Source organism: Myotis nattereri (genome assembly GCF_964212035.1).
Source record: "Myotis nattereri genome assembly, chromosome: 3".
NCBI lineage: Eukaryota > Metazoa > Chordata > Mammalia > Chiroptera > Vespertilionidae > Myotis > Myotis nattereri.
Window position 1 is genome coordinate 165,984,496 of NC_138077.1, and position 23,290 is coordinate 166,007,785.

At 39.0% G+C, this 23,290-nt stretch overlaps 2 protein-coding genes across 7 annotated transcripts in view; one reads left to right on the forward strand and one right to left on the reverse strand.

Annotated features, from left to right (window-relative positions):
- The window catches only part of SRSF11 (serine and arginine rich splicing factor 11), a 50,823-nt gene extending 30,804 nt beyond the window's left edge, over window positions 1-20,019 (reverse strand). For 4 of the 6 annotated variants that reach the window (XM_081085901.1, XM_081085899.1, XM_081085898.1 and 1 more), the window contains exons 1-3: window positions 19,928-20,002; window positions 6,586-6,796; window positions 1,483-1,616 (exon numbers count right to left, since the gene is read on the reverse strand). In XM_081085901.1, coding sequence (XP_080942027.1) covers window positions 1,483-1,616; window positions 6,586-6,779 — 328 coding nt within the window. In that variant the 5' untranslated portion in view covers window positions 6,780-6,796; window positions 19,928-20,002. Of the gene's footprint in view, window positions 1-1,482; window positions 1,617-6,585; window positions 6,797-19,927 lie in introns of all 6 variants that reach the window. The other 2 variants (XM_081085900.1, XM_081085897.1) reach the window with 1 other exon arrangement.
- Window positions 20,020-20,138: 119 nt separating this feature from the next.
- Window positions 20,139-23,290, forward strand: part of LRRC40 (leucine rich repeat containing 40) — a 55,850-nt gene continuing 52,698 nt past the window's right edge. Inside the window, exon 1 of the mRNA XM_081085904.1 lies at window positions 20,139-20,301. Within this exon, the coding sequence (XP_080942030.1) occupies window positions 20,151-20,301 (151 nt within the window). The 5' untranslated portion in view covers window positions 20,139-20,150. The remainder of the gene's footprint in view (window positions 20,302-23,290) is intronic.

Consider the following 23,290-nt stretch of genomic DNA (forward strand, 5'->3'; position numbering starts at 1 on the left):
TCTGTAAATTTTCTTTTGGTGATAAGTCTTATCCTACAACAGGCAAACTGATATAAAAAGAACTGCTTAATCAAAACACACTAAATCAAATGTTTATCAGCATATATATTTTAAAACCTTTAAATTGGTCGACACACTTTAATATCATAGAGATAGATGTACTATTATATAGATGCCTTTACCCCATCTATGAATGCAACTTAATTTCTTTAGAAACCAGAGGCAATTTGTTTAAGTTTTAAGGACTAGACATTTCACAACTTTTACAAGGTATGGTGTAAATGTTCACATTGGTATTCAGGAGCCGAGATAGCATTTAAAGTAAACAATATCAAGATTCTGCTTCCACTGACCAGTACATTAAGGAAAGGGGAAAGCATTAAATTCTGGTCAAAATTAACTTAATGCTGTAAATTAACTTAAAACCCCATAATTATTAACTTAATTAAAACCCAGTAATTTTATATTTCAGTTATTTCTTTGATCAAAATTTATAGATAACAAAAAGCAAATAAAGTAGCAGTACATTGGGAACAAACTAATTATAAAATATGGCTTAGAAAATTTACAAAATGGAATTAAAATAGTGCTGTTTTGTCACAGTGGCTTTTTTTAAGATCCCCAAACCCTGCTCATTATTTCTGTCAAGTTACTTTAACCTCCTAAAATGTAAAAAGAAAAGAAAATGTAGTTAACAAATGGTTACACCAGAAAAACACTTGGGGGACTTGAGTGCTTGCTGGCCTTTAGTTAATGTCTAGAATCCCCTGTAGCTGCAGAGGACCCACTGTTTTTCAGTCATCAGGAAGAGTTTTGCATTTGCCTTCTCCACTACAAAAATCACACACACAAATAACAGAGAGAAGAATTTATTATTTAGAGATATTCTAGAAAATATAGCAAGAATGAACAAGAAAATCTGGCAATAAAAACAAAACACCCAGTGCCCATCTGGCACCTAGGCTATAGGAAATCTTGAATTTTCATACAAACCAAAATCATTGCAACCCTTGGTATACTGGAATTCAATATGGGATCTTTTTGTAAAGTTGTCAGTGAGGAAGCACTAAAAAAATAAAGCCCAGTCCTTTATTCAAAACAGAAATAACATCATGCATCTACTTGAAGGTCCCTGTGTAAATGTGCATGGAGTGAACCATTCACCTTCAGGACTTTTTCATAAAACTCAATGTTACATTAACTAAGTAAATGAATCTTAAGGAATTACAATTAGGGACATGGTTTTAAAGAACTTAAAAATGTTTTAAAATAATGGAATGGTTAAATATCTTATAAAAACAGATCCGATTTCTAATTTTTAGAATTAAAATCTCAAGTAAAAATATGGACCACAGTATAACAAGGGTTTCAAATTGTTAATAGCTTAGATTTTTAACATGCTACTAACACTCACTCTAAAACTATACTGAGGTAGATGGTCATCATTGGATGCCCACATAGGTAGGTAAACAAAGCACAAACCTTCTGCATATGGTACGACTATCAATGCTCTGTCAACGAATACAGTGTTTGTCAGATGCTGTGCCACAACTGCTGAGTCCGGATCATGGAATTTAACAAAGCAGACACGGGATGAGACCGGCAAAGGTGAATCACTGAAAAACAACAAATTGCATAAAAGTAGAGGAAAAGAATATCAACTAAAACATAAGTGTATGATTCATAAACCCACACCTGCATTTCTAAAGCAAAATAGGCAGATATTAGTAACTGCACATATATTAGTTAGCTAGTTTTAAAAAATGACAACACAAAGAACTATCCACTAAACTCATGGAGAGCAAATTGCACACATGCAATCATTGTTTAACTTTATAGTTTACCAAGTTAAAAACTGTTTGAAACTCAAGTGTCAGAGGTTGAGCAGACCACAAAAATGTCAACACTTGAAGAAAAATAATACCAATACCAGTTATTTTTAAATACAGGTAGCAAGTAGTCTTGGCTTAGAAAACTTTTCAGAGCAAAAAATATACAGAATTCACCAATTTAGGAACAAAAGAATATTGTGGAAAAGTATATCTATTTGACAATCGAGTTTTCTTTACCTGCCTACTAAATAAAATGCCCTGTCCTCTTTCATCTATAGCATCAGAGAGAGAAAAAATTTTAAGCACACATGGCAACAGTACTCCACCCTTTAGTGTTACTAGTATGCAAAATTTCAATAAGCAAAGGAGTCACTTCCCTCAGCAAACTGCTTTCTTAGATAAAACAAAAACCAAGTGCTAATGTACAAGTTATAGCAGACTACAAGGTAAGATAAATTAAGAGAGTGCAGATTTTGTTTTATTTTAAATATAGGGTGGTTCAAATTTCTGCCACAAAACTTTCCATCTATGAGAGGGAAAGATTAAATATGGGCAGGAGTTACTCCCTAATCCCAACCCAAAAGTTGTTTTAAAACCAATGCCCTATGGCAGCAGTAATCACATCATCCTGGTCATACATTAGAATCTTCTGTGGAGAAAAAAAATACCCTGGCTCTCTACTCCACAGCAATTAAATCAAGATCTCTTATGAAGTACTAAGTGTTTTCCCCTTCTTTATTTTAATTCTGACAATTTTTATATGCACCCAGGGTAAAGAACCTCTGCCAAATGTAAGCCAATTACATTTTAAGACTCAATGAAAAGGAAAATCATATAGTATCTTTGAATGTCATTAGAATGAGGCTTATTGTTAATTTTCTTAATAAACTAGATTTTCAAGTGTACACAAAAATGTATTTACATCAGATTTGGTTACCCTAGGTATAGCAGAGATAAGTATTTGCTGACCGCCCCCCCCCCCATCTCAATTTGTGCGCTAACATGAAAATAAAACCTCGTTACTTATAATGAAGACTAACATAAAGCTGTATAACCCTCAAACCCGTTAGAATTTGTAAGTTTACCCAAGGCATTGCCCTTAGATACTAAGCATAGATCCTAATCTAAGCTCAAAGCAAAGTTGACAATATATTCATCCACATAGAACTTAAGCCACCTTGTCATAGAAGCTTACTGCTAAAAATTTTTGAAAGGCTACAGTGTTTTTTAATGTAGACATAGTGTTGTTGTTTTTTTTAATATGAAGGACCACTGGTGGAAAAATGTAATGATGTTACACCCAAGAGTAGTGGAAAGAATACAATTCCAGCAGTTTTAGTACTAAAGCTATATACAGCAATTTGTATTTCTTTCCTGATATCCATATTTTTACCACTAAAGAGCTCTTTAAATGCTATAGTTAGATAAGGGAGAGAACTTAGTTTACCTTAAATTTTTTTTAAGGTAAAGTAGCATATAAGTTACTTATATAATGATTAAAGTATCTATTTTTGGTCATTGAAATATTTACTTAAATAATGAATTTAAGTTTACCTGCAGTGTTACAGTAGCCTGTAGTTACTGTGCACTTTTGACATATATGCTTTGTTGGGATCATTACCCTATCAACATTCCAGTTATATTTTCCATTATGAAATCCCACTAAAACCAAACATATGAAGAATACCTACTACGTGTAAAAGAGTGATTCCACTCACAAGTTGCGAGGCTAAATCAAGAAAATCATGATCAAGTTATAAAGGACAATCACAACACTGAAGTTCCAATACTAGGTCTGACACTGGTAGAGTGGCTTGGGTGTAAAAAACTACCTACGTGAATTACAGTTCACTCATCTGTGAGATACGGTTAAATACATTCTCCCTCTAGATTTGTAAGAGCAGAGTAAGATGAAATTAGAAAGCATCTAGCACTATTTAATTTCCAACATGCATTTTAGGAACTAGAATTAAAGTAACCATTTTTCTTTTAAAAAGAGAATAAATGGGAGGAACAATGACAGATACTTTCAATGGCTATAGGGCTGTCATAGTGAAGAGAGGGTTACAGTACCTGTTGTGAAGACAGGCAATTTTATCACTGGGTGAAATTATAAGCCAGCAATTTTTGGCTTAGAAGAACCAGGAAATAGATGGATTCAAGAATAAAACAAAGGGAGAAACCTTCTTGAGGAGGTTACCACTGAAATGTTTGGCATGATTCAGATCCTAGGATCCCCCACCCCCCCCATAGGCAGGGGCTCAGTCATATATGTACTTTAAAACATGCCAACTTCCAATCTCCCAAATTATTGATGACCCCAACCAATGACCTCATATTCTAGAAGAGGGAGAACTAAACTTAACCTGTTGATGATTGGTGCCATAGAGAAAAACAAAGCAGTTAAATTGAATAAAGACGAAGCAGGTGTGCTGTATTTTTATACAGGGTGATCAAGAAACAGATTACGTGGCATCTGAGCAACAAAAGGAAATAAGCATATCATGGTCATATCGAGGAGAAAAGAGTTCCAGGGGGATATGAATGCCTTTGGTGGGGAGGAGGATGTACACCCTAAAAACAACAACAACACACCATGTGCAAATGTGTCTATAATAGTCATAATTTTATGTAATCTGAGCCAATTAAGCATATTCTAAGAGCCAAGTTTTGACATAATGAACCCTCTTGGACTACTAAGACTCCACAGCACATTGTCAACAGGGAACTACTGAAAACTGTAGCAAGCTTAAAGAAATTGTCTATCAAATATTTCCAAATTGTGCAGGTCAGATGAGCTATTGGGATGTAAGATTAGCAACAAAAGTAAACATCTACATAAGTACTATTCAATTTAGGGAAGCCACTAAGATAATACAGCATTTACTACATTGTAACTTTGTACATTTTCAGGTGAGAAAATAGTCTGTATGTGGGAACACATATGGAGTCAAAGAGCAGAAACGTGTCAATATATAACTCCTTCTTCCAAAACAGGGAATGTCCTCTTAATATACAGTACCCCAAATCATTATCTGGTGTACATCTGCTATCCTGGTTACATGATGAAACTACTCCTTGGATTATAAAGCAAAAAGCCCTGAGTCCAGTATCCCTCTAAGATACTGACCATGGAATGGGTAAAGGATAAGCCAGAAAGCTGATTACACCTCCCTTTGTCATCTTTTAAATAAATGAATCATAAAAAGAGCATCTTCAAAATAAACAAAACACTTCAAGGTCAGCAACTGGGAGCTGACAAAACTAAAGGTCCCTGTGTAAATGTGCATGGAGTGAACCATTTGAAACCCTTGTTATACTGTGGTCCATGTTTTTATTTGAGATTTTAATTCTGAAAATTAGAAATCGGATCTGTTTTTATAAGATATTTAACCATTCCATTATTTTAAAACATTTTTAAGTTCTTTAAAACCATGTCCCTAATTGTAATTCTTAATAACTTGTGGGACTGGAAAGAATTATTTTGTAAATAAATCCAGTATCTCAAATACTTTGAATATAATCAAATGTGTGACTAATTTTTCTGCCATTTACTGTTTATTAATTTTACTAACAACTCAAGGAGGAATATGTGAGAAAAAGTAACAGGAAAATATCTATTTCTGTATGTTCATATTATGAAAGCTATTTGTCCTTCATTACCAAAGCAAATTGAGTTTCTATTCAAGATTACTACAAATACATGTTCCCAGAACTGTACACCTCATGCAAGTAATTCTAAAATCTCTCTCAGGTATATTCCCCTAAATAGTCAAGACAACACAACAATTTGAAAACACTAAGAATCATCTGAAAATATTTTAAATAGGAAGTGATAAAATATGACAATACCTCACAAACACCACAGTATGGTCAACTTGTATTATTTCGGTGTAGAGAGTATATAGAGTAATGATTTATCACATCCACCAAAACAGCAGATTCCTATTTCCTGTTTAGAACTAAAGTGAAATCATAAAACTAAGTGGGATGGGAGAAGATACTGAAAGTAACATTTGAATTTTGAAAGAGTGCAGACTCTTTTATTCCTAATGTTTGTTCTAATAATTATCACATCTTATCTAGCGTCATAGCTTCTTTACTTTTCTTTACAATCCACTCATTTAATACTTTTGCAATAAAAATGTGAGACAACAGGATAAAAAAAGCCATATACTCTAAATTAAAAATTTAGAACTGTAAAACATCATAACTATATACGTTATTTAAACAAAGAAAAAACTCTTTCAGCTATAACCCATTTCTTTTGTCATTAAAATTATGTACTCGGGTTCACTGAATTTACTGCTGTGAAGAGTGTTAATATATTAACTCTGTATGTATTCAGTCGGCCAGAATCCCGGAACAGCAATACCTAGCAATAAGTGAACGACCACCTACAAAGTTCAATAATAAATTTACATAGGAACGGGCAATTTTGTTACTTTCCAAAGAACTCAAAGAAACAACTTTAAAAAAAAGATTAACCAAGACACATAAAATGCAGTTATCATGCTTTAGTTGCTCAAAGAACGACCCTGTTGGCACGATTTAAGGGGCCGGGGGTTGAAGGTTAACCCCCGAACCCCCGGCCCTGCCGCCGTAGCCGGCCCAGCAGGCAGATGCTTCCCCAGGGACCGCCCAGCCAGCTCAGCCAAAGCTCCCGCTCCCGAAGCATCGACAGGGCCTAGGAAATGGTGCTAGGCCCAGGCTGGGAGGAGTTAGCGAAATGGTGATGGTGGACGATACTCACTCCGGCGGGAAGAGGCGCAGTTCGTCGATCTTGCCTAGGAAACCGAAGAGGGTCCGCATCTGCTCAGAGCTAGCGCTCGGGGAGACATTAGTCACCTGGATTACCTCGGTGCCGCCGCCGCCGCCGCCGCCACCACCCGGCCCGCCGCTGGGGCCCGGGCCCGCAGTGCTGGGGACGACGGTAGTGTTGCTCATGGCGCTGCTCGCTCCTGCTTTAACACATCAAACACACAACAAACAGTGAGAGGGAGGGGAAAGAGGAACCGTTTGCCGGAGAGGAGACAGGAGGGGGTCCACTGTTACAGCCGCTGCTGCTGCCTCCGCCGCCGTTTCTCCGCCCCACCGCTCGCCAGGGGGGAGGGAACAGAGCGCGCGAGTTCGAGCCCACGAGAAAACAAACGGCCTCGCCTCCAACCACCTCAATTGCGGGCCTAACTTCCCCACAATGCCTTGCGGCGCACGGGCGCGTCACCGTCGGCTCCGCCCCGCGCAGGCGCAGGCCAGCCTCGCTCGCAGCCAGGAGGTCGCAAGAGGCTCCGTGGTCTACTGAAATACGTCATCTTTTCGTTCCGCCCCCCCTTATATTTTTAAAAAGTGGAATTTTTCAAGGCAATATCCACTCCCCTGCAAAATAAATATGCACACTTTAGTAACTATTCTTATTAAAAAAATGCCCACAATATTTTTATATACAGATACTTCTAACTACAGATCTGTGGAGTTAACTAATGAAATATCCACCCTACCTACCAAGATTTTCCTCTCCACCAGTATAAAATTTTCTGCATCTCGGTAACATTAAATTGTTATAATTTGCTTTGTCAGTAAACCTTCAAAAAAGGTATTTTAATGTTACATTTATTAGTGCTTTTATAAGCTAATTTTATTTCACAGGTTGACTAAGAGCACATTGTAATGTACCTAAATATATTTAGGTATAAGATCTGAAAACTACAGAAAAAATTGTTTTACATGCATATTTTTGCTTAATAATTTTTTGAAGCTTTTGACTATAAAAAGATCCTTGCATATTTTTTCAGCCACATCTAAATTATTTTCCTTTCATCTAGTGTTATTCAATGACTAGCAGTTCCCCAAACCTGACAAAATATTTCATTTCACTGTCTTTATACAAGTTATTAATGACCTCTCTCATTTTATCTACCATCTTTTGTAGGGGTTTCTTCTCTCACTGCCACAGCTTCTCTGCGTAACAACAAGGGATACGTTTAATTTGTTATATTGGCATGCACCCCCTGCCCCACAGCAAAGCTGTGAATTTTCTGGGTCAGTTTAGGACCTAGCACAATGCCTGTTACACAGTCAATACCTAATAAATATGTTGAACACGTGCCTTAATAAAGAGCCATTTATTCTATGACAATTGTTTAATAATTTACCTGATCCTGAATATTTTTGGAGGTTAACACCTGAGGCTTTATGGAATATTTTCATTAGTAAATACCTGTGTGAAATAATGCAGTTAAGAGTATAATTTGTGAGAGATCAGAACACAAAGTTATTGAGATTTGATGTAGAGCCAACTGGCCTAGTTTACTTACAAGCTAAGTTACTTCTGCTAGCTCTTATATAGAACAGGATGGGTTGGTGAATGTAAGCCTCAGCAAAATTACAAATTACAACTAAATCTGTGTCAATCACAAATGTGTATCTCTGAATAAAAAAATGTAACTTACCATTTTGAAAATGACATACATACTAAACTGCCAATTACAGATTCTTAACAGTTTGATAAAAATAATTTGTGTATCATGCCCAGCCAGTGTGCCTCAGTGGTTGAGCGTCAAACTATGAATCAGTTGGTCATGGTTCCATTCCAGGTCAGAACATATGCCTGGTTTGTGGGCTCGATCCCCAGTAGGGGACGTGCTGGATGGCAGTCGATCAATGATTCTTTCTCATCATTGATGTTTCTCTCCCTCTTTGAAATCAATAAAAATATATTTTAAAAAAATCTCATATATAAAAGAATGAAACTAGACCCCTATATTACACTACTCACAAAAAGAAACTCAAATGGATTAAAGACCTGAAACCATAAAACTCCTAGAAAAGAACATAGGAAAAAAGCCCCTGGATATTGGACTTGGCAATGATTTTTTTGATGGGACACCAAAAGCACAAACAATAAAATAAACACACAGGACTACATCAAACTAAAAAGCTTCTGCACAGCAAAGGAAACCATCACCAAAATGAAAAGACAACCTATGGAATGGGTTGTCTAAACTTATATAGTGCTACAAGTCAGTTATCATATATAATAAAGAAAATAAGTTAATATCTAAAATATACAGGGAAGTCATATAACAGGGAAAAACAAATACAGTAATCCAATTAAAAACGGCAAAGGACCTGAATAGACACTTGTCTAAAGAAGATATATGAATAGCCAATAGGTACCCATAAAGATGCTCAGCATCCCTACAAATCAAAACTACGACGAGATATCACATTATGCCTGTTGGAATGGCTAGCACCAAAAAGACGGGTGATAAATGCTGGGTTTGGACGTGGAGAAAGAGGAACCCTTGTGCACTACTGGTGGGACTGTAAATTGGTATAGACCAGGGGTGGGCAAACTTTTTGACTCGAGGGCCACAATGGGTTCTTAAACTGGACCGGAGGGCCGGAACAAAAGCATGGATGGAGTGTTTGTGTGAACTAATATAAATTCAAAGTAAACATCATTACATAAAAGGGTACGGTCTTTTATTTCAATAGTTTTATTCATTTCAAACAGGCCGGATCCGGCCCGCGGGCCGTAGTTTGCCCACGGCTGGTATAGACAGTATGCAAAATAATATGCAGGCTCCCTACAAAAATCAAAATATAATTACCATATAACCCAACAATCCCACTTCTGGGAATATATCCAAAGGAAATGAAAACACTATGTTGAAGTGATTTCTGCACCCCCATGTTCACAACAGCATTATTTACAGTAGCTCAGACATGGAAATAGGCAAGTGTCCATGGATGAATACACACACACACACACACACACACACACACACACACACTCTCAAATATTATTCAGCAATAAAAAAGTAAATCCTGTCATTTGTCATTTTCAAAAACATGGATGGACCTTGAGGGCATTATGCTAAATGAAATATGTCAGACAAAGAAAGACAAAATACTATATGACATCACAGTAGGATCTAAAACGAATAAACAAACAAACAAACAAAATAACTCATAGAAAAAGAGATAGGATTACTAATTACCAGAAAGGGTGTAAGAGGGTGGTTGACAGGTACAAACTTCCAGATATAAAATAAGTACTAGGGATATAGTATACAACATGATGACTATACTTAACACTACTGTGTGGTATATATGAAAATTATTAAAAGAGTAGATCCCAAGAGTTCTCATCACAAGGAAAAAAAAATCTTTATTTTTATATGAAATAGATGTTAACTAAACTTATTTAATCATTTCACAATACATGTAAGTCAAACCTTTATGCTGTACACTCTAAACTTACATAGTGCTATAAGTCAGTTATATATAATAAAGAGCTAATATGCTAATTAGACCGGACAGTGGAACAACCTTCCAGAACGAACAGGGGGGGGGGGGCCATCAGGGCCGCGGGGCCTTGAGGGCCGAGTCCCTTGCACGAATTTCATGCATCTGCCCTCTAATACCTCAATAAAACAACAACAAAAGAAAACTACTTGTAGCAAAGACATTTCTAAGAAAAAACCACCATATTTAGATAGAAGTTCTCCAATTTAAAAACAGAATAGGCACAGATATCACTCTACCTACTGGATAAAAGTTCTCAGTTGGCTAAGTTGCCACCTCTATTGTTAAATACCTTCTCACCCACTAATGGAAAAGATGGTGGAGTCCTCCAAATTGACACAATTTTGTGTATCTGCAAAAGCAACAGGTCTTTTAAAAAATTAATTGTTAAGCCCTAACCGGTTTGGCTCAGTGGATACAGCGTCGGCCTGTGGACTCAAGGGTCCCAGGTTCAATTCCGGTCAAGGGCATGTACCTTGTTTGCAGACACATACCCAGTAGGGAGTGTGCAGGAGACAGCTGATCGATGTTTCTAACTCTCTATCCCTCTCCCTTCCTCTCTGTAAAAAAATCAATGAAATATATTTAAAATAAAATAAAATTAGTTGTTAAGTAGATCTTTTCCTCTAGCAAATACACTTTTTGAAGACAGGAAAGACAATGTATTATACTTTGTGTTTCTAATGCCCAACAATATTATATTGGAACTAATTCAGCATTTGATAAAAACTTACTGAGTATCATCTATGTGGTGGAAACTTTACAAATGCTTCACATAATCTGTTAAACAAAGGCTGGGTGAATGAAGACAGGAATACATTTGTTTGATTTACAGGGAAATTTGATTGAGATACACTGTCAAAGTATTTGGCTATAGACAGCATTAAGAAAAACCTAGGACATAAATTACTACTTACAAATCTGTAACTTTAAAAAAATTTATCTGCAGATCTATTTTAATTTGTATCTGTAATTCTACATATTAGATCATTGTATTTCCATTCTATTCCCAGTTCTATAAATTAGATAATTCTACAAATATGAATATCTATTTTAAAATCGAAATTGTAAATCTCATGCTCCCCTTTCTTCTGCTCCATCTAAATGAAGGGGAGAGACTAAAGAATGAGTTAGCACTAGAGGACGATGACAAATGGATGGATGGACACACACATCAAGACATAATAAAAGTCTAAGTTCATTTCCAAATACTTGTTTCGTATTGTTCAACTTATTAACAGTAGGGATTCTAGACTTACATTTTAAAATTGACAGCACAGGGTCTGTGAGCACTTTGAAATTATAGGCAAAAAGCTGTATGTGTCCATTTTTCAAAGCTTTATTTTTATGATTAACATAAAGGAATAAAAGTAGTAGTTTGAGCCATTAAGATACTGCTGTATCCATATATACAGTATTCTCAGCTATCATGCCCAAGCTTGGAAAATCAGTCAATTTATTCCTACAGATATTTGGCTTTTTTGTTGCTGTTGTTATTCCTCATCCAAGGACATTTTCCCATTGATTTTTAGAGAGAGTGGAAGACAGGGAGAGAGAAAGAGAGAAACATCAGTGGGAGAGAGACACATCGATTGGTTGCCTCCCACATGTGACCTGATGGGGGCTGGGGAATAAATATATTTTATTGATTTTTTTACAGAGAGGAAGGGAGAGGGATAGAGTTAGAAACATCGATGAGAGAGAAACATTGATCAGCTGCCCCCTGCATACTCCATACTGGGGATGTGCCCGCAACCAAGGTACATGCCCTTGACCAGAATCAAACCTGGGACCCTTGAGTCCGCAGGTCGATGCTCTATCCACTCGGCCAAACCAGTTAGGGCAGTTATATATATCTTTAAGTATTTTAACATTTCAAGCATTTTAACATTAAATACTTTTTCCAAATCAAGAAATTAAACATTTGCACCATTTGAGCTCCCTTTTCCCCTTATGCTATAAAATTTAGTTTCTCTTCATGAAAGAAAATTATTTCTAGAGTCTTATAAAACTGGTATAAAAAAAAGGATACTCAACTCAGTAACAAGTGAATGTACAGTAATGGAATGCTTTTAAAATGCCTGTTCATCCTCCCAACATATAAAGGCACTACAGGTGATTAAGAATGTAGGCCTAGACATTAAAAAGAACAAAATCACCATTTGTGACAGCATGGATTGATATAGAAGGTATTATGCTAAATGAAATAAGCCAGTAAGAGAAAGAGAAATACCATATGATTTCACTTATATGTGGAACATAAAGAACAATCTAAATGAACAACAACAACAAAACACCCACAGAAATAGCCTCGTGGTTTGGTTCAGTGGATACAGTGTTGGCCTGCAGACTAAACGGTTCCAGGTTCTATTCCAGTCAAGGGAACATGCCTGGGGGTTGTGGGCTCGATCCCCAGTAGGAGGCCTGCAGAAGGCAGCTGATCAATGATTATCTCTCATCATTGATGTTTCTATCTCTCCCTCTCCCTTCCTTTCTGAAATCAATAAAAATATATATTAAAAACACACAAAATACAAACAAATAAAAAAACCCCCAAAGAATAGTTAACACTTCTAGATAAAGGATTACTATACAACAGCATACTGTAATCATGGTCTAAACACAGCTTGAAAAAAACACACACAACACAGAAATAGACTCACAGATACAGAGAATAGACTGATGGAATCTATCACCGATTAGGTTTATTGTGACCTTTGGTTCATTACATTGTGGTTCAATTTCCTTCTCTGAAATAAAGCTTACCTCACTGGGTTGTTGTGAGGTTGAAGTGAGAATACTAATGCAAATGCTTAGTAAAGCTAAACATTAACTACTCTACAAGTGATATACCATTCCTTTAGGCTAGTACCTTGGACTAATGCTACTTTATTATTCACATGAAAAATATGAATCAGAAGAGTGAACATATATACAGAAGTTTCTTATTTAAGATCCCACATTTTAACATGGTTTCTTTTTGTGGCATAGTAAAAATTTGTTATAAAGTAATAAATGCAAAATGCTAAACAGTGTGTATCTATGTGAGTGTAACAAAGTATAAGTCTCCCATTCCACTCTCCAATGTATGTTGTCAACTACTATAAGTACTGCCCATAATTAGTTATGTGAGCCCCAATTCCCTTATGTGAAAAATGAGAATAATGATACTATTTAAAGTTTCCAAAATTTGAAATATTATGGATATGAAGAAACTACCACAGTGCTCAGCACATAGGCACTCAACAAATGGTATGTAGCATTAAAGGAAAATGTGTTCAACTATCTCATCTTTTCAATGGATGAATAATAACAATAATACTTTTTGTCTTACTTAGTAAATTATTGTCAACTGTGAAAATACTTTGTAAACTGTTAAGTGGTAGTGAACATGAAATATACTACTCTTAGATGCCCTTTCTCCTTTAAGAAACTGTTGTAACAGAAACATGACACCAACAGATTTCAAGTTTTCATATTCATTTTGATCCTAAAGCAGCATTTTACCAATTAATTGCATGCATAGATAGATGGATGACAAAACACAATTGTTTTATGGAAAACTCTTTCTAGGAAGGATTCAATTACTTTTCTACATTTTCAGAGCAAGAACATTATTCTTATTTTCAAAAGACACAACTATAGATATGTTTCACTAATCTATACTAATAAAAGCATAATATGCTAATTAGACCAGACAGTCGAATGATCTAGAGACGAAGCCGTGGCAGCAGGGGTCGAGGCAGAAGCAGTTAGGAGTAATCAGGCAGGCAGATGAGCAGTTAAGGGTGATCAGGAAGGAAGGCAGAGTGGTTAGGGGCAATCAGGCAGAGTGATTAGGGGCGATGAAGCAGGCAGGCAGGCGAGCGGTTAGGAGCCAGCGGTCCCAGATTGCAAGAGGGATGTCTGAGAGGTCCTGGAATGTGAGAGGGTGCAGTCCGGGCTGAGGGAGCCCTCATGCCTCCCTCCACCCCCATGCACGAATTTCATCCACCGGCCTCTAGTCTTAAATAAAAGTACTGTGACATGGGTCAGAGCAACAGACTAGGAAATAACGAAAAGCACAGATTAAAAAAAAAAAAAGGAAAATATTACTAAGTATATGAAACAATTTGAATTCCCAACATGCACTAAAGCTAAAAGCTATAATACTTCTTTCCCCTATTTGTCACCCTATCACTTGAAACTATGAGTTAGTTTCAAGCCACAATTTGCTCAAACTGAAGTCTAAAGCATGTGGAGACATTGATCAAATAATTATTTTGAAGGAGGGAAGAGATAGTAGAAAGGTAACTTCCTAAGGAAATGACAAGTTAAAAGAAAAGCAAAAAGTTTAGCATCTCTAAAATGAAAAAAGTCAAAGCTATATTAACTGTAAATTTAGTGATGAGTGCAAAACACATATCTTTAGAAATAAGAAGAGTAAAGCTGGGTTCGAAGATTTGCATTGTAGGCCAAGTATTTAAATGTTCACTAGTATTTCAACACGCCAAAGATGGTATCTTCTAAATTTAATTGTGATATTTTAAAGGATTAAGAAAAATTGATGTAGAAAAAAATTAAACTGGAATTTATATCAATTGTATTTGTGAGTATAAATATTCCAACTCAAAATTTGAGTATCCATTTTTTAAGTAAAAATCTGATTGTGATTGTCAATAGCTGTCAAATTATCCACATTTTCCTTCCTTATCAACTTAAGTTGACACTAAAAATAATCTCAGGGACCATAGCTTGTCTTCATAAGACAGACAGTTAAGGAGCTTTCCTCATATAGAACAATATATGCCATGTATAATCATTTATGTCACTTTAAAAAAATGTTATTTAATTTTTTTTAGAGAGGAACAGAGAGGGGGGAAGGAGGGAGGGAGAGGGGGAGGGGGAGGGGGAAGGAGAGGGAGAGAAGTGAGAAAGAAACATGATCCATTGCCTCCTGCACAATCCAGGCATGTGCCCTGACCAGGAATCCAACAGTGACAATGCTCAACCAACCGAGCCACTCCAGGGGGGCAATGTCACTCTCTTTCAGAAGTACTGAGCAAATGAGGTTGCAAGTTGAATCCAATAGGACAAAGCTATTGGCAGGGGGTGATATAAAGTCAAATTCTAATTTAGTGGATTTTAATTAAACTAATTTTTAAACAGATTTATTTGGTAGTGGTTTTTTTTTTTTTTAATATATTTTATTGAGTTTTTACAGAGAGGAAGGGAGAGAGATAGAGAGCTAGAAACATCGATGAGAGAGAAACATCGACCAGCTGCCTCCTGCACACTCCCCACCGGGGATGCGCCCGCAACCAAGGTACATGCCCTTGACCGGAATCGAACCTGGGACCTTTCAGTCTGCAGGCCGACGCTCTATCCACTGAGCCAAACCGGTTTCGGCTGGTAGTGGTTTTGTATGTGTTTAAAACAGAGATAGAATGGTACTATGAAGTACCTTCTAGGGCAGTGGTTCTCAACCTTCCTAATGACACGACCCTTTAATACAGTTCCTCATGTTGTGGTGACCCCCAACCATAAAATTATTTTCATTGCTACTTCATAACTTTAATTTTGCTACTGTAAACAATATTTAATTATATATGTGTTTTCTGATGGTCTTAGGTGACCCCTGTGAGAGGGTCATTCGACCCCCAAAGGGGTTGCGACCCATAGGTTGAGAACCACTGTTCTAGGGTTTGGTACCCTAATTTTCTCTCTGTATTACTTTACTATTTTAAAGCAAACAAACTCATAAATCCTATACAATTAATATTAAGACTTTAGGTCACAGAATACATTAATCTTGAAAAATGAGCAAGAAAACAAACAGCTATTAAGTTTAGGAGTAAGACTCACTGGAATAATGGGAAGCATTTTCAGCTGATTTGAGAAAAAAACTATAAATGATACCATAATGTTTTTATTTAATGACATAAAAGTGCTTTACAACCAAACTGATTTCGGCTTTTTTTTTTTCCCAATAAAAAAAACAAACCAAAAAAAGAAAACTGAAATTAGGATGAAAAGAAAAATATTTTGAAGTAATTCTTCCACTTTTCTTCATGTTTAAAACACTAGCATGTAAAAACCTTTTTATAAAAGGAAAATGAGCCGAAACAGGATTGGCTCAGTGGATAGAGCGTCGGCCTGTGGACTGAAGGGTCCCAGGTTTGATTCCGGTCAAGGGCATGTACCTGGGTTGCGGGCACATCCCCAGTAGATGTGCAGGAGGCAGCTGATCGATGTTTCTAACTCTCTATCTCTTTCCCTTCCTCTCTGTAAAAAATCAATAAAATATATTAAAAAAAAAAAGGAAAATGAAAATATTTTCCTAAAGCTGGTGGGCTAAAATTCTTTTGTATTGAAAGTAGAGAGAACTGTATCACTCAACATTTGAATAAAATATTAAACCTCCTAGAGTAAGATCACTACTTTATGAGTCAAAAACAAGAAAGAGAAGCACTGGAAACAAAAAATACACAAATGAATAACCTAAAATAAAATGCACTGTCTCTATAAAAAAAAAATTGCCACAAACTCCAATAGGAACAAAATACACATCAAAGCCACATTTGAAACCATGATTACAAATGCAAAATATATATGTCTTCAAAGAAATAATACAGCATTTTTTGCTACTTTTAAAAGTTGGCAGTTATGGAGCTGAATGGAAAACAAATGTAGTAATGTTCATAAGAGTAACACAGCCATGTTTGAAAATGTCATTAAATTTTAATGGTGGAGATAAGCTACTCTTACTTTGATAATAGTCTTATTTTCCCTTATGAAACAAAACATTTTTTTTCGGTCAATGTAATTCTTAGACTCAATATATTTTTGGTTTCTTCACTTTCTTTTTTTAATTTAGCAAATAAGTTAGAAGAGTGAAACCTTCCATTACTTTAAAAAAATGAGTCAATTATAGCTAGACAAATTTTGTTGCAAAAGGTAGCTATGCAGGAGTCTCCAGATTATTTTAATAATCTGTTTTTTTTTTAAAAGCAAACAAACTCATAAAGGAGATATCCATATTGTTTTTTTTTTTTAAATATATTTTATTGATTTTTTACAGAGAGGAAGGGAGAGTGACAGAGAGTTAGAAACACCGATGAGAGAGAAACATCGATCAGCTGCCTCCTGCACACCTCCCACTGGGGATGTGCCCGCAACCCAGGTACATGCCCCTGACCGGAATCGAACCTGGGACCCTTCAGTCCGCAAGCCGACGCTCTATCCACTGAGCCAAACCGGTTTTGGCCCATATTGTTTTAATAATCTGTTTTTTTAAAAAAACCAAGTACTTTAACTTATGAATATTTTTCAACAAATATGCTCATGTTGAAAAAGGGCTGAGTTTTTAAAAATTTGTAATGCATTTTTCCTAAAGTAATACAATTGATAGAACATGTAATTTTCCAAATTGCATGAGGAAATAATTTTCATCCATTTGCACTTGCTTCAGATGCAATACTAGTGATACTGTGAATACATTCTAGTACAATTTTTACATGTCACTTTATACCTATTGTTTACTAAAAATGTAAGTCACTTGGATTTTTCACAAGTACTTTTCCATTAAACAGGCTGTGCTTCTCTTAAACAAAATGCAACAATGTGCTCTGACGGTAGCTCAGTTGGTTAGAGTGTCACCACCTAGATAAGCCAAGGTTGCAGTTCAATCCCCGGTCAGAGCAAATTAAATACCAATAATGAAATACTTAACTTCAAGTAGAAGCACAATAAATGAACAAATTATACCTTGCATGTTATTTAAAGCAATGCTGAAGAACTTATTGTAGGGAGAAGGGTGGCTATTGTAAAATTTGCTACTTGAACAATTCATCCTTCAAAGGTAGGTTCAATCCTACAGAAGAGAAAAACGGTTTTCTCTAACAAATGTATGTCTCCTAAAACATATTTGAAGGGTCCCTTAAAATGGGTCCAGACTAAAAAGCAAGTTGAAAATGATGAAATAAAAGCCACTAACCGAATAATAATGATTAACAAGAAAGGTTTAGGAAAGAGATCTAGGTTCAAGTTCTTGGCCATAGAACTTATAGAAACTTGTGACCTTATATATAAATTTCTTAATCCCTTTTAGCATCAATTTCTTCATCTGCAAATTGGTCATTGTGCTAAAAAAGAGATAGCAAAGAGAGGTATTATTAGCACTGAGCCTGGCACGAAGTAAAGGCTTAATATTAATAAGGTTGCTATAATCAAATCGTCAAGACAAACTGGAGGGAGGGGAGATCTCATTAGTGACCTTGCATAATCTGCTATCGTTCTTGCTTTAAAACTCATTTAAAAAAATTGATTTTATAAAGAGAAGGATAAGAGAGAGAGAAATATCCATGATGAGAGGGACATCAAGGCTGACTCCTGCAGGCTCCCTAGTGGGGGTCAAGCCCCCAACCTGGGCACGTGCTCTGACCTGAATCGAACTCACAACCTCCTGAGTTCACAGGTCCACACTCAACCACTGTGCCACATCGGCTGGGCAAAACCCACTCTTTTCTTGCTTGGTAGTGTAAATACTGGTACTTTTCTGCTGTTCACTCTTAGTGTACAGGGCTCTACAGAACTAAAAAGAAAAAAAGCGAGAGGGGGTTAAAAACCGACTATCAGAGGTAGCAAGAACCAGGACTCGGGCAAAACTGTTTGTGCTGCAGATTTTGTCATTCTACCTTTCAAACATCCCACCGATCTCCCGCCGAGTTGATGGGGCTCAGGAGGGCATTTCCCGGTATATGCTTTTCAAAACAAAGTCACTTCTGAAGGCAAAAGAAAAGTCTAAAGATGATGAGTTCTTATTTCTTTAATTAATAAAGTTGTACATTTCAGACAGAAACTAACTTTCCAGGAAAACCGACCTAACTGAACAAAATTGTCCTTTGCCCGGCAGGCGTGGCTGAGCGACGACCTATGAACCGGGAGCTCACGGTCTGATTCCCGGTCAGGGCACATGCCCGGCTGCCGGCCGGCGCGATCCCTCGTGTGGGCGGGCAGGAGGCGGCCGATCAATGACTCTCTCTCATCTCTGGTGTTTCTCTCTCTCCCTCTCCCTCTCCCTTCCTCTCTACAATCAATAAAAATATTTTTTTAAAAAATCCTTTTCTATTCTGGATTGGAGTCCCCTCCTTCACTAAGCGCTCAATATTGAAAACGTTAGCTTCACTTAATTATTTTAAAAGTCAAATAGATACAAAATTATTCTTTCTAGATTAAGTTTTAAAAAGTGAGCTTTAAAAAGAGATCAAGTAAATTGCCTACAGCCACATCGCTGGTAAGATACAGAAGCAGCTGGGATTCGAACTCGTATCTCCGGGCTTCCAAGCCGTTTCCGCTCTGCTAAAGCTTGCGCCTCCACACGATTCCCGGGAAAACAGTTACTAAGCCTGTCCCCCTCCTCTCCCTGTGGCCAACCCTTCCACCTCACACTACTTCCGATGCTGGCCTATGAACTCCATACAACAGCGGGCCAGGCACACCAACTCTGGGAATCAGAGAATACAGTCCGGAAGAACAGAAACCAGCTTTCTTTTCTAGGCCGGGCGGAGATTTGGCGCCACCACAGCGACAAACAGGCTAGGGTCCAGCTAGGCGGCAGACCGCGCCCAGGTCTCAAGTTTTACTCAAGGCCCACGTTCAGTACAGGCCAGAAGGAGGAAGCAGAAAAGGTTATTCTTTCCCGCCACCCTGGCCACGGCGGGGGCACCGAGAAGAAGGAGGGCATCGCGGGAACACTGCACACAATACATCCTCAAGTCCTTCCTCGGCCGCTTACACACACTTACTTGAGCGAAGTAATTCCAAGAGACCAGGCTGGCGCCGGCAACGGGAAGGGCTCCTCTGTCCTCCAGCTCCAGTCACGGACAGTGACGTCATCGAGGCCGCGACGCCAAGAGCGGAAGGCCCCGCGCCCCGAGCGCGCGCGCTCCCGGGAGGGCGGGGCCGAAGGTGGCGGCGCCTTTGAGCGTCACGCGCAGGGCTCTCTGCTTCGGGACTCGGGGTGGGAACATGTCGCGTCTGAGAGGGCTCGCGGAGCGGGATCCCCGAGCGGGTTTCAGAGCTGAAAGGGGAGACTGCGGTGCCTCCGTGCCCCAGGGGCTGCTAAAGGCGGCGAGGAAGAGCGGCCAGTTAAACCTGTCGGGGCGGAACCTCAGCGAAGGTAAGGTCCAGGGTGCGACCCGATTTGCGTCCTGTCAGAAAGCCCTCGTTCCGGGCCACCTCCCTTTCCTCTGGCTTGGCTTTGGCCACCTTTGCCTAACGCTTCTGGCCAGGACCCCGTGGCTTTCATCGAGGTACTCATCGCACTCCCATTGGCTCGGTCAGCCCGGTTCGGTTCCGACGCTCTCTTCAGAATGTGTGGTGAAGGGACCCTGATGGGAATGGGCCAACATTTAAACGGGATGCCTTCCGGGATTCCCACAGTCTGTGAGATAAACGACCTAATGTGTGACTAAATTAGCTATCACATGATGGGCAAATGCTTTGTTGCTTTGGCCCTCATTTCCCTCCTTTTAATTTGACCTAAAATTCTGCACTTTATCAGCTCCTTTGTGAACTTTCTGCATGCCGCTGTTCCCTGACAAGACACTTTCCTTTGTGCACCTGAGCTGTCCTAAAATACAAGGAATCACGAGCATATTTCCCAAATTGCGGATCAGGATAGATGCCCTACAGAGTGAATTTGGGGCCATCCTGATAAACCGAATAAAAGCTCAACAATCACCAATTTGGATACCATGAGTGAAGAATAAATAGCCAGATGCTCTCCCGACTATCTGGAAGGTAGTGGGAGGTGGGGAAGGAGACAGTGGATCATTCTTCCAGTAATGATTTCCTCTATTTATTGTCAGGTTTTAGGCTATCTGGTATTAAAACTTTCCACTTTCCTTCTAATGATTGCTTTTTTGTGTGTGCCATGCATGTGTAGAGTAGACCAAGAAATCATGCTGAATGAATGAAAGGGTATATGACCTAAAATCTCTGCTCTACCCGGTAAAGCTTTTAATCTATGGGAATACAAGTATTTTAAAACAACATGCATATACACTTCGTTTTCCCAAAGCTTGGAAAAATTTCCTTTATCCCTGACAGGCTCACTCCTCTGCTTCCTGTAAGGCTCTGTTCAGAGGTCCCAGGTCAGAGAGGCAATGGGAAGTGCCACATACTTATTTAAACAGCATTTGTTGTATACTATCTATGTTTCTTCCAGATACGGTACTAGGTAGGTACCAAGGAAGCAGAGTGACACCTAGAACAATTCATAGTCACATAAGCACTTTAACATGAGCTTTATTCAAATTTATTTATTAAGAACTAGAGACCTGGTGCACAAAATTCATGCACTGGTGTGGTCCCTAGGCCTGGGCGGTGATTGAAGCACAAGCGTCTGGCGTGGAAGGGCAGGTACCATCTGACCTCTGGGCCCTGGCAGCACCTGGGCTCCTGGACCCCCCATGCGTCCCCCTCCTTCTGTGTCACGGCGCCTGAGTCCCCACACAGATGCGGTGAGCATGGCCAGATGCCATGGGCTGGGGTACAGCGTGGGCCTCTGGGCCTGGCAGCACTGCATGGAAGCCAGGCGGGCAGCGCGCTCTCTCCCAGCCAGCCTCTCAGACTGGCTCCTGCGAGAACCCATGGGGAACCCGACTGGCCCCTGTAGTCCTTGTGGCTGTGGCTCGGCTCACCTAGAAGTGGGTGCAGTGGGCTCCTTGCGGGCGCTCGGTACCTGAGCACCTGAGCTTCCCCAGCACGCAAGCGCTGGCGTCCATGGTAGGGTAGCAGGGGGAGTGGGAGTGAGCTCGGTGGACACCCTGCATTTTCACCGCCCCTCCGTCCCCATCACCCCCACCCCCAGGTAGCCAATGAGAGGTCGCAGCGCATCACCGATGCCCGCCATGTTCTACACTGCCCTCTGGTGGTTAGCACACATCATAGCGAGCGGTTGAACTCCCGGTCGAATGACCACCCAAGGGGACAATTTGCATATTAGGCTTTTATTATATAGGATTGCAGTTGTTAAATAATAAATTTTTGTTATACTCCAAGTCTTTTCTTTTCTCCTTTATATATACACACGCATACATGTGGATATTTGTTTATTAGACACACACACACACACACACACGGTTACTTTCATATATTACATTATCTGGATTTTAAAAATTGGCACCTTTTTTTATTTCAAGTTAATGTTATTGGGGTGTAATTTACAAACAGTGTGTGCACCCATTTTAAGTATATAGTTCGATGAGTTTTGGCAGATGTATAATTGTTTAACCACTACCACAATCAAGTTATAGAACATTTCCAACACTTCAAAGTTCTCTTATGCCCCTTTGCTGTCAATCTAACCCAGTGCTCCACACAAATATATATTAGCTTCTTCCAGAATTTCATTTAAATGGAATTATACATTTCTGCTTTTTTTGTTTTAGGCTTCTTTTGCTTAGCATTCTGTTTTTTTTTGTTTTGATTATTTTGCTTTTCGAGACTCATTCTTTTTATTTTTAAAATAGAGACCCAGTGCATGAATTCATGCACTGGTGGGGTCCCTTGGCCTGCGGGGATTGGCCGAAACCGGCAGTCCTACATCCCCTGATGTAGGTCAACCAGTCACTTCGGCTTTTATATGTATACCCCTGAGGGATGTAGTAGTGTGCAAAGCGGCAGGTGGCCCTGGAAGAGCCCGAGCCGGGGAGGAGCCCGAGCTGGGACCGGGGCACCACTCCTGCTCATCCCGGCCCTGCTGTGCTGCCACCACTGCTCGGTAGGCTCACTGCTGCTCTACTGTGGTCTCCGTGCACCTCTCCTAGGGTGATACCGCTGTGCCCATGAGCAAGAAGTGGCCGCAGGCTTGCGCCCAGTCAGTCGCATTGCAGTCCCAGTCCTGGTCCGGATGGGAAAGGGGCGTGCAGGAGTGTCTGTGGGAGAGGCTAGTACTGCCACTGCTGTGTTCGCCAGCCATGAGCCCAGTGTCTGGTGCCCATTGGTCAGCTGAGCAGCACTCTTGCTGTGGGAGCACACTGACCACCAGGGGGCAGCTCCTGCGTTGAGTGTCTGCCCCTTGGTGGTCACTGCCCGTCATAGCTACCGGTTGAACGGTCAACCAGTCACTTCGGCTTTTATATATATAGACTTTGTATATATAG